The sequence below is a fragment of the Diplodia seriata genome (genome assembly GCF_021436955.1).
Source record: "Diplodia seriata strain FDS-637 chromosome Unknown scaffold_4, whole genome shotgun sequence".
NCBI classification, from domain to species: Eukaryota; Fungi; Ascomycota; class Dothideomycetes; order Botryosphaeriales; family Botryosphaeriaceae; genus Diplodia; species Diplodia seriata.
In genome coordinates this window covers 4756-16883 of record NW_027117311.1, presented here as the reverse complement: position 1 = coordinate 16883, position 12128 = coordinate 4756, and the positions used below count along the sequence as shown (strand labels likewise).

Below are 12128 nucleotides of genomic sequence, written 5' to 3'. Positions count from 1 at the left end.
AAAAATAATTGTGCAGACAAGAGGCGATGGCGATGGCATGGGCTGTTACGAACCCGTTGATGCGGATGCCTAAGTCACTTGCATGAACCGCGCCGAACGCTCAAGTTTCGGAAACTCCGAACAGAAATCTTTCAAGTCCCCCCTTTCCGGTCGGGTATAGCTGGGGTCCGTGAGCATGCCGACGAGCATCTCGGTGGTCGCTTCTTGGAGCTGCGGCGCCAAAGGGTGCAATCACGTCCAATAGCTGGCCTGAGTCAGGAAGAGGAGTCCGAGCTGACTCTCAAGTACAATCTGATTTCGGAAAGGGTGCTGCAACAGACAAACATACTCTTCGTCACTCATCACAGGGCGCAGTGCATTGCCCTCAATACATGGCCCGCCCGTGTTTTGATAAACGACGAAGCGGGAGCGACAAGTATTCCTCAATTCCTCCAGAGCATCACGCCACCGGACAGGATCCACACCGTAGTGCTGGCCGGTGATCCACAACAATTGAGACCACTTGATATCTCGTGGTAGGAAAAGAAATCGGAGTTCGCAGAGTGGGGATCGATGTCGATCCTTAGCCGGCCAGAGACGATTTTCAGCAGAAAGGCCCTGACATTATCCCACCAGTACGGGATCCATGGTGAACTGACGCAGTTTCTCGAGAGAGAGGTAGAACGCCGTCAATACAGGGCGCTTGGTCATCCTCCAAGTCGAACCTGAGATAGGCCAGCTTCTCGGAGGATGCGCCAACGGCACCAGCAAATTGTCTGGCATCCTGGTTTGCCGCTGCCTGCGCGACTGGAGTTATGAATGGAAGAGTGGCGGAAGGAGCGTGAGTCAGCGCTACAACAGGCATCCTCTTTCCGTTGTTCAGCGAATTGCGAGTGAGCTGGGAGCCGCAGAGGATCACTTCTGAGGACGGCTGGTGTGGAGACTAGGCGCGAGGCGATGTATCCGTATTGTCAACAAAGGTGAATATTCCTTGAGGTAGTAGGCTGTACATCCTGGCTCTGAAGAACGGCTGAGGACGAGAAATTTTCTCCAGCGACCCGACGGTAGCAACTGAACCATCCTTGAGAGTGAGGCGAGCAATCACCGGTCGCGACGGCAGGTTCGACACCGAGGAAGGGCGGTCCACCGTCTGATAAGCGGTCCTGAACCAGTGCTCTGGATCGATGTCTGACGCAGCGGATCAGAATTAGACTTGCTCTGCGTGTGATTGTTGGCATTGCACTTACTCTGTGCCATCATGCCCGTCGATACTTCCGACAGCCTTTTGCTGTAGTTGAGCGCGAAGCTCGCGGACCCGTATGTGCTTGCAGTTGGGAAGAGTTGCTGGCGGGGAGTGAGGTTGTGAAAGGTGTCTGCGTGGGGCGGGCGAAGCGAGGTGGTCGAAGTCCCGACGGGACACTCGAGAATGGCTACGTTAACTCGAGAATGGCTACACTGCCCTCGAGAATGGCTACGTTGACTCGAGAATGGCTACGTTAACTCGGTAATGGCTAAGTTGACTCGAGAATGGCTACATTAACTCGAGAATGGCTACGTTGACTCGAGAATGGCTACACTGGCCCGGAAAACAGCTACGCTGACTCGAAAATGGCTACGTTGACTCGAGAATGGCTACACTACCTTCGAGAATGGCTACATTGATTTTGACAATGATTACGGTGCCCCAAATCCCAGCCGCAAAAAGCTACTCACATCAGCCTAAACCTTCCATGCTTACAAGCTTTCCCAATGTTTTTACGCGCCAGTTCTGCGCGTACGGCTACCACGCGATCGTATACAGTGAGTACTGTCTAAAGTTGAAAATATTTACGTCGTTCCCTCCACTATGCCTTCAGCTGTGCTCTCGCGATCGTTGACGGCAACGCCGCTGTTCGATGCCATCAGCAAACTGCCACGCGCAGGCTAATTCATCATGACTATCAAGGAGCACCCTCAGTCTTCTTCCGGCGAGTAGACCGGCGAAGGCCAGCTTCGTTATGCGCCTTGCGCTTCCGTGAATCCTTTAAAGATATAGGCAGTTGAATACAAGATCCGGACGCAAATGTACGCATTTAAAACGTACATTTCCGTCCGGATCTTGTATTCAACTGCCTATGTCTTATTCTTGTTCCTTCTGTCTGATGAATGCATGCAACCTCTGTCCGCCATGTCAGCAAGAGTTTTGAAACACAAAGAAATGTAACTCACAGTGGCATTGTTGTTGAACATTTGGATAACATGGTTACCACCGGCTGGCGTGACGCATTGTGGAGTCTCCAACAGTTCGGCGACAGCATTCAGATACTGGGCCGGTTTTTCCGTGGCATCCATCAGTTCATTAGTGGTATCCGAGGCCTGAATCTGGGTGAGAAGAATGTCTGCCCAGCCATTAATTTAGGACTAAAGGAGGACGTGACCACCGAATGTAAGCGTCGGGTTTCCATTTCGCCGAAATACGAAATGGACAGTTCCTGTCGGAAAAAGAACCACGTTATCCTTTCGAAGGACAAGGTAACACCAGCGGCCAGCGGTACTGTCGGTGTCAGATAGCCATGCGTCTCGTGCATCGCCACGAGATGCAAGCCAGCCAAAGCCAACTTCACCGTCCTATACAGCCAGTTGGCGTCTAGCATGTCCAGGGGAGAGCACATGCTCCCGTATGTCCCGCAGAAGGCTTGAGTCTTTATCTGTCCAGGGAATCTCCACTTTCGGGGAGGGGAAGCGCATGTCGAGCACATTCCATGGTGACGGTGGTGTGTTCGAGCCTTGGAAAGCTCTTTGACATCACGAAGAGTTTTTCGAACAGCCGAGGGTTCGCTTACCGACCGACCGCCGTCGTTGACGTCGACAAGCTGGAGATGATTCTTATATGATGCCAGAGTCTGATCAACACGGGTCGTACCTTGTAACCAGGTGTGAATCTTCTTTGAAGTGAAAATCGGCACTCTCTCTTTGGTGTATCTTGTTGAGTCTTCGAACAGAGTCGTGTGATCCAACTCCAAAGCGTCATGGTTTTCATCTTCCTTGGCGCAAGCTGGAACAGCTTTGTGGAGAAGAGCGAGGTTGGTCCTTGCGGCTTGCGTCTGCCATGTCTCGAACTGATCGTCGCCTCGGAACTCAAGTAGCTGTTCAAGCTCAGCGATTACGTGACGCTTGAAAGGCTCGTCCATTTCCGCTTTGTCCACGCTTGGTGCCTCAGGATGGCGAGTATGATTGTCAGCGACTGGATTCCATCTTGGTTGGCATTTGCGGCTCCGCTTCGCCTACCGGTGGCCCGTCGGGATGAGGAAGCGGAATTCGGGGCGCGTCTGGGATTGGCGGGGTCGTATGCTCGGAACGTAAGTTGACCGGCGGCGGAGCTGTGATTGGGCCCTATGACTGTGCGGCGGAAGGGGTCTCTTGGTGAGCGGGACTTGACGAAAAGCTTTCTGGAAGGTATCTTGAGTGACGGGCGGACACAGCCGGGGCGGAAGTGAGAGGCGCTGGCACGGATGTATCACGCGGGCGCAGATGGAAGCCGTCTTCGATGGGGTCACTGGCACTGCGGCCGTGACGTCATGCCAGCACCTAAGAATGACAAGCTGGCTGGCCCAAATTCAAAAACGGCAGGCCGCCGGCTGAGGTGCCTGCCATTTCTGTCGCCGCGGCTCGTGCGCGCGGCCACACACTTTGCCGCCCAGCGTAAACACTCTTCCATTCTCTTCTCTACTCCTCCGCCCCGCAACCTCAACTTCTCTTCGTGCGGAGGTGACCGTAGACTGACACGGTCGCCAAGCTGGCGATTCAACCTCGGCGACTCTGCTGCGACAAGGTCTCTCTGCTATCGTCCGCATCCGCTCTACTCTGCCTCCCACCGTGTTCAGCCCCATCACGCACCGGGCACTGTGTTGCCGTCAACTCGGCCATCGAAACCGACGTCCGCAAAGTAAGTGTGCCGAAGTCACATTATTGCTCCTGAAAGCCGACTAACCTCAGTAGGCTCGACTTGCTACGTCTGACCATAGAAATGGCGACGCCAACCGCCAGTGGTATGACAGTCCATTTCTGCATGATGAAAATACCAGAGCTGATCGCCGGCAGGCCAACCCAGGGCTGCTGAGATAGAACGATGGTTTGAAAACGCCGAGTTCTCCCAGCACAGGCCTCCTGGTATCAAGAACCTCCCAGGATCAAGGCGGACCTGGACACCTCACAGCGACTTGCATATGACTCCGCAATTCATAGCATTCGCGACGGAGTGGCTTTGGTCATCGGGCTACCGGGCAACGGAAAGTCAAGGACGGACGCCGCGATAGCCGTGACAGCCACACTTATGGGGGATAAGGTTAAGGTCGTGGCCCCACCGACGGACCAGCAAAGAGCTTTCTGGAGTCGGTCTACAAGTTGACTGTAAGGTACAATATGCTGGGAGACACCGTTAACATTTGCCGGTTGAACATTAGAATGGTGGAAAAAAGCATTTTGGAGTCTAGGGACGACTAAGACTTTAAGCCATCCGGGATCGACACGATAGACGCTAACCAGGCCATGCCGCCATGCTTCTAATCGGAAGCAATAGACTGTCGACTTCTACTTAGAGAAACTCGCTTAGCTTTAGATTCTCACTTGCATAAACCGCCCTTCGGTGGGCTCGCGATAACCGTAATAAAGACATGACGAGTCGCTTCTTACTTCTCCGCGGTTAATGCATTTAGCCCGACCCTAAGGCGGGAAGTAGCCGAAAGAAGAAAGAGAAGTTACGAGACTTATTCTACTAAGTCGTTAACCGTGCTTAGGGTTAGGCGTTCTTACATTTACTATACTCTTAGCTACATCTAAGGATTCGATGCGCGCGCCAGTAGCCGGCTAATGGCATTAGAGGCTTTCCTTAGGGGGCAGTATTAGGTTAGGTTCTTTAGCTGCAGAGCCGGGGTTATAGATTAGCGGGTAAGAGAGATCTAAGGCTTTAGAAGAAGAGTAATAGTCTTCTAGAGGGGATCTTTTCCGAAGGGCTTACTCTCTTCTTTAGCCGCAGTCTTTAACCTCTTTTGCCTAAGGCTTTAGGCGAAGAACGATAGCTTTTTAAAGAAGAATCTTCCGTAGAGTCGACGCCCTCTATTTAGCTACCATCTTAATACCTTCTACCCGCTTATTATCTTTCCGCTTACCAGCGCTTCTTATAGAAAGAATAGAGTACGAGATTAAGGCCAGGCCTCCGTTCTTTAGCTAAAGCGAGATTAGAGCCTAGGGGCTTAATTATTAGCTAGAGTAAAGTTAGAGGCCTTTAGATAGATTATTACCGAGAAAGATTAATACTCGTTTAGCCTAATTATTAGCCTCTCTTCTCTCTCTATTATTCCCGTCGGCTAGATTTAAGCTCTATCTACTCGTCTACCGCGCTCTATAGTTTCTCTATCTCTTTTCTATTACTTCTTCCCTCTCTCCTCCGTATCTTTAGCGAGGTTCGGGGTCTACGCGTAGATAGAAGTTCTCTAGCTCGCTAGAACTAGAATGTCCGAAGACGTAGTCGCTTTTCTAGCCCCTCTCTTCGCAGGTGTTTATACCCCCTAGTAGCCGAAGCTACTATCTATTAGCCATCTCGACCTTTCTATATAGATGGCTACGAGGTCTCGCCCTAGCTTTTCCTATTAATCTCGGTCCCCTTCGAAGAAATCTATAGAAGAGGAATTTATCCGAGAGACCCTAGATTACGGTGCCGACGGGGGCGCGCGGCGGGGTAGGTTTAGTATATATAAATAGAAAAAAAGTAGAAAAGAATAGTAATATATAAAGAAAATAGAAAGAAAAGTAACTACCCCCCCTACTTCTCTTCTACACTACTATTATTAGCTCCGGCCAGTATAGTATTCTGCATTAAATCGGCCTAGACTCTATCCGAAAATAAGATACCTAGTTTACGTAAAGCGGTGTGTAGAATAGCTATCGCCTTAATAAAGTTCTTCTTTACTATCTAGTAGTTAACTCGTATAATGTCGTCTAGATTAATCTTATTACTAAAAACAGCCCGCTTAGCTGCTTTATTAATAGGCTAAGATAGCTTAAGGCAGGCCCTCTTATCGATATACGTGCGGCGAAATTGGGAGCTATAGAGGCAACGCCGGCCGTAGCTAAAAAGATTTAAGCGGTAGCTTAGCAGCAGCTTCTAATCGGCCGTAGGCGCTACTAGCAGATTATCGATAAGAAAGAAGCGGGGGACAGCGCGTAGAGAGATAGGCGAAGCAGATAAAAGAATACCGCGGTAAGCTTTCGCTATATTCGTCTTTCGTTCCCTCTTAATAACCGCATCGATGCTAATTATTAACGGGCCTAATAGAGATGCGTTATAGAGAGCACTAGAGCGAAGGCTTTAGAAAAAGGGCGTATTAGCGGATAATAGCACGGTCGAGAGAGGGTTAGCCTAGTCTAGGCCTATCTAAACGCGCTAAAACTTAGTATAGATGTACGAGAAGCGGAGCCTCGGCGAGACGAGGCCGAGAACGTTCGCGGCGATATTAGGGGAGCGAATATTATAGCCGTAGATCTAATATAGTAGCCGCCTCTATAGCCCGTCTATCTTCTTATCGAACCGGGTAAAGGCGCGTTCTGCCTAGGCCTAGGCAAAGACTAACGCCCCCCTATACTTAAATATAGGCGCTAGATACCGCCGATAGACGTTAAGCCGGCTAGATACACCCTAGCTATTAGAGTAAAGAAAGAGAAAGCCGGCGAGTTTCGCGGCCGCCTCTATGCGCTAGGTAACGTAAGACACGAAGTTAATACCGCGGGCCGTAGTAGAAAAGTCGAGGTAGGTAGTCTCTTATATCTTTACGAGATGGTAGATGTAGTTTCGGGCGAGTGGCAAGAAGAGTTTACTAGCGCTATTAGCTAGAGAGGTAATAACTTTGCATTTTAGCGGGCTTAGGCGCAGTTTTAGCTTTCGTAGGCCGGCCTATAGCTCGAGTAGAAGGCGCTAGGCCGCCCCGAAGTCGAGGGCGAGTAGCGCGCCGTTATCGGCGTAGAAGAGAACGGAAAGAATGCCTTAGAGTTACTAGCGGTTTAAGCGGAAGATTAGGCCGTCGAGGTAGATATTAAATAGAAGAGGCGAGAGCGGAGAGCCCTACTACAGCCCGCGCGTACGCCGAAACGGAAGGGAGACACGGCCGTTAATAAGTACGCGGGAAGAGACGTTAGCAAGTATTAAAGAGACGAGTAGACGAAGCATAGATCTCCCGTAGAGTCTCTTATATAGTGTCTAGAGTAGAAGGGCGTGGTCTACTATATTAAAGGTAGACTTAATATCTACGAAAACGGTAACGCGAGAGGCCCCGAAGCTAAGGGCGTAGTATACGAGCGCGGCGTTAGTCTTAACTAAGTAGCCGGCGCGGAAGCCCGCCTAGGTAGAGTTAAGCTCGGTCTAGCACTAGCCCGAAACGGCGCGGAGAAGCAGCCGCTCGAATAGCTTACGCACGACTAACTTTAGCGTAACGGGGCGAAGGTTATCGGGCGTTCTAGAGAAGGCGGGGTCCTTAGGCGTTAGATAGATCTCCGTTATACCCTAGGCGCGGGGCGTGTGGCTAGTAGCGGCGCAGCGGCGGAAGAGACGGGCGAGTAGATAAGAAATACGCGTACTAGCTAGTGCCTTAAGAAGAAAGATATAAACGCTATCGCCGCCGTAGGCCTTTTTCGTAATCTAATTCTATAGTTCGTTAAGCACGTTTTCTAGAGAGAAGGCATTCTAAAGATTGCTCTCCCGCAGCGAGAGCGGAACGCTAAGGCGAAAGCCGAGGAATAGTAAAGCCGAAAGCTTAAGTTAGCGGTCTCGGGGCGCAGTATAGCGGCGGGCAAGGCGGAAGCGTAGTAGATCTAGCGGGTCCCTTTCTACCTTCTTTAGAGGAAGAATCTGCGTGTTAGTTACGCTCGACCTTATAGTAGTCTTTAGCAGGCGGGGCGCAGAACCGCGTGCAGGAGAAGAAGAAGAAGAAGATAAAGAAGTAGATAAAGGTTTTAATAGTAAAGAAGATAAAGACTAGGCGGATAATACTATAGTAATATAGTAAATTATCTTAAGTATAGCATCGTTTAAGATATCGACCGTCTAGGTAACGTTCTAAATAGCTAGCTAGTAGACGGTACGCATAGCAGCGTCTACTAGCAAATCTAAACCCTTCCGACCGAGGTGTTATATAGTAGGGCGCATCTTAGATACGGAGAAACGGGTAGAAAGAAAGATATAATCCTTAAACGAGTAGCGGAAGAAGATATTCTAAGAAGCCGATAGTAGTAGTAACCGCCGCTATCGCCGCATTTTTCTTAGATCGACGGTAACGTGTGCTACGTAGTAATAATTTAGGCCGTCTAGAGAGCTATCTCGGGCAATAGCATCGTTTCTTAACAGCCGCAGGTAGATATACTAGTAAAGGGCTAGGGTTATAAGGCAGTAGATAAGGTTTAAAAAGCAATCTAGGCCGGAGCCACTATTATTATCTAAAGCTCTAACCGTTATCGGCTCTAGCGGGCGTATGTCTCTAGGCGGTAGAGTTATCTAGCTCGTTAAGATAGCGCGCCTACCCTCGGGCGTAAGGGCACCCCTCTAAGAGACTAGTATAGGGAAGCGAACGTTAATATCTTTAAGAACTAAATCGGATGCGAAGAGGGCGGCGGTAGCTAGCTCGGCCTAAATAGCACCGTCGGCTAGGCTAGAGGGCTAGTAGACGCCGGAGATACGAAGACCCGAGGCCGGGCTAACGGAGACGTAGTGCTCGCCGCTCTAAATAGCCTCCCTAGATAGTACGAGACGCTTAGCCCGAAGGGTACCGAGGAGAAAAATACTACCGTATCTTCGGCCCGGCTTTAAGGGCTTAGAATTAATGCTCGAGAGGTAGCTACTATAGGTAATCTAGTAGGGGTCGGTCTCGTACGCGTGCTAGCTAGCCATCTACCACGTCTCGGCAACGAAGAGAAGGTTAAAGACGGCTTCTCTAGCTAAAAAACCACGGTAAAGCTACTACTTCTAATTCGTTAGGCCCTCGATATTAATATAGCTAACGCGGAGCTAGCTAGGCTTATACTACGCCGAATCTAGTAGCCTTATTACTACGCTTACGTCGCCGGCCTTTCGTGCCTAGTAGTAGTGGTAGTAGTAGTAGTTCCGTAGTTCTAGCGGAGGTAAAGGGGCTTACGCGCGTAAGATGGCAGGAATAGCAGTATTTCTATCCTTATTTTTCTTCCGGTCTAGAGTTAGTAGGCGGCGGTTGCGGGTCCTAAGGCGTGGCATTAACGGGGGAGGAGAAAGAGAAAAGAGATAGAAAGAAAAGATTAGTAGTAGTTATCTTTAGTTTTTTCGTGTCTGGCGAGCCCTCTGCCGAAGAAGGGCTAGTAGGCGAGCGACGACGCTTCTACGGCCGGTAGATAAAGACGAGGTTCTCGTTAGATAACGTAGTATTAATTATAGTAGGTAGGTTCTCGTTAGATAACGTAGTATCGATTATAGTAGGTAGGTCCTCGTTAGATAACGTAGTGTCGATTATAGTAGGCTTTTTAACTACTCGGCCTTTAGCCGCAGGTAAAACCGTCCGCAGTGGTAATAAAGAGAAGGAGGGTAGATATTAATAAACGTCGATAGAGAGGGCTTCGAGAAACTTACTCTTAAGCTTAACTACGAAGCCTACTAAGCGTAAAAGATTAAGGCTAATAGGCTCGGTAGTACTCTAAAGGCGAAGGCGGAGAAGGTTTAGGCCGAACCTTAGAAAAGAAGTAAAAAGAAGGGGGCTTAAGTTCTTAACCGCGTGTTTAATAAAGTCTTCGTTTCTCTAGATATACTTGCTAAGCGTATAACGCTACCGCCTAGTCGAGTTACTATTATCCCGCCTCTAGAATCTACTTAGCTAACGAGAGGCACTTAGTAATCTCTCGCGAAGCAAGCGTCCTTCTACGCACCGAGAGTAGGCAAAGAATTCGGGGGTGTCTCGGCCTAGGTCCTTAATAATATGGTCGAATATTATCTCGGCTACCTCGCGCCAGCCGTTCTAGAATAAGAATTCGATTATAAAGAGAAAGAGGGGTAGGTTAGAAAGAATAGTTATTAGAGCTAAAGAGTAACTATAAAGAAAGAACGGCCTTATATACCTTAGCTAGCTAGTTATACGCCTCCCTATAGTAGATTCCGGTAAGCCGAATCATGTAGGTTTCGAGGTCGAGAGAACGCGTTACGCCATTCTATTATATTACCTTAAAATCGAACGATTTTTAATTGTTCTCGTAGCGGTAAGCTATTAGAGGTATATCCGTTACCTCGAGTAAGCTATTAGCGTTTGGCTAGAGTATATCCGTTACTCTAAGCGTACCGGTAAGCTATTAACGTTTAGCTAGAGTTTATTTATTACCCTAAGCGTAGCCCGGGCAAACTCTTTATCTCTCGTCCGGACCTAGCGTAGGGTGGAAACGGCCATAGACTTATTAGTAAATCGGCGATGGCCGGCCTTAGAGTTACTATAGAAAAGCGATGGCCGGCCTTAGGCCTACTATAGTAAGAGCGGGATAAATAGACCGAGGTTCCCCCTCTTATTTAGAAAGATAGACATACCTAACCGAGGTTCTTTCTTTTATTTAGAGAGATAGACACACCTGCCTACGAGACGAAGAAGATATCTCTTTTATAAGTAAGGTTACTAGATCCCGCCCGCATTTAGATTAGTATACTAACGAGATTAAATAGTCTACTAGTTAGTTAAAAATATCGTACGCGAATAAACCCTCGGCGCCTACCTTAAATATTCTCCGCATTCTATTTAGCTAGTAGCCCGCGCTTTAGGCCTAGGTCGGACTACTTAGATAGAGCGAGTATAAAGCGGGCATTCTCTACTATCTAAACGTCGATTACGTGCTATCGGCGCTATCTAAAGGCGGATTAGTATAGCTTCTCCGCCGACTTATACCGGTAGACGCGCTGCCTCCCGTCTTTTTATAGAAGACGCTCTAGGCGGAAGCCGATAGAATTAATAGTAGCACGCCACCGCAGGCGGATAAGACGAAAATCGTGCCTAACTTCTAGCTAGAAAAGACGGAAGTCGTGCTTAGCATCTAGTTAGACGAGAGAAAAGTCTTACCTAGTACCCGGCTAGACGAGAGGGAAGTCTTACCTAGCACCTAGTTAGATAAGAGGGAAATCTTATCTAGCTTCTAGCTAAGCTAGACGGCACCGCGCGGTAACGCTAGTATAACGCCGCCACTAAAAGACGCGTAAGATAAGAAAGAGGCATTATTATTAGCGTAGTAGCGTCTACGCGTAGAAGCGAGGCTCGCGGCTCTAAGCACGTAGAAGCGCTAAAACCGCGAGAACACGTTAAAGGGTCGAAAGGTTTAATTAGCGCTACTAAGGGGTTTACTTTCGGCAACCGTTAGCGCCAACTAGACGATAAAAAAGAAGCGGTTAAGGCGGCGAAAGCGTACGGCCAACACTAAAGTAAAGACCTAGAATAAAAGAAGAAGAAAGCTAAGCTCGACGCTAGTATCGGGCGATAGTAATAGAAGTGGCGGTAAAGATAGCGATAAGAATAAGGACTTAAACGCCGACGCCCCCCCTATTAAAAAGAGCAAGAATCTATTAGGGGAGAAGAAGATACGTAAGAGTAAGAACCCATTAAAGAAGAAAAAGATACGTAAGATAGCGGTAAACCTAGCACTCGACGAAAACCGAGGTAGAATAATTAGCGGCCTCTACGACCTCGTAAAGAGACTCTAGTTCTAGATAGTAAGCGGCAACGACCCTAACGATTCGGCCGTAATAGCAGTTACTAAGCATCCTAACAACGACGGTAGGATGGCCGAGGTTAGAGCCTTTTAGTAAGTATAGAAGGATATTATCGTATAAGAGAAATAGACGGCCTAGGCCATAGCGGCGTACTATTAGAAGATAACCCGGCTATATAAAACGTATATATAGGTAGTCGCGGCCATCTAAGAGAAGAGAAAGGTAAGAAGGTCGAAGCTTATAGCGTCTAAGAGCACGGCCGGCGGCCCCCGTTCTAGCGGCGTTAAAGCGACTATAGAAGCTAAGCTCCGCCTCTTTACGCAGACGCGAGATAGGCCCGACTAGATAGCTAAGATAATAGGCTAGTACGACTTACTCGATAGCCTACGCAAGCAAGGTAGCGGAGACCGTAGTTTTATTA

At 48.8% G+C, this 12128-nt stretch overlaps 1 protein-coding gene across 1 annotated transcript; it reads right to left on the bottom strand.

Annotated features, from left to right (window-relative positions):
- Positions 1-2098: 2098 nt before the first annotated feature.
- On the bottom strand, positions 2099-3149 carry SLS55_003873 (uncharacterized protein; the record flags this gene model as incomplete). Its single annotated transcript, XM_066775337.1, has 3 exons — positions 2099-2137; positions 2188-2357; positions 2882-3149. 3 exons carry the CDS (start codon positions 3147-3149, stop codon positions 2099-2101), a joined length of 477 nt encoding a protein of 158 aa, XP_066633218.1.
- Positions 3150-12128: the final 8979 nt, after the last annotated feature.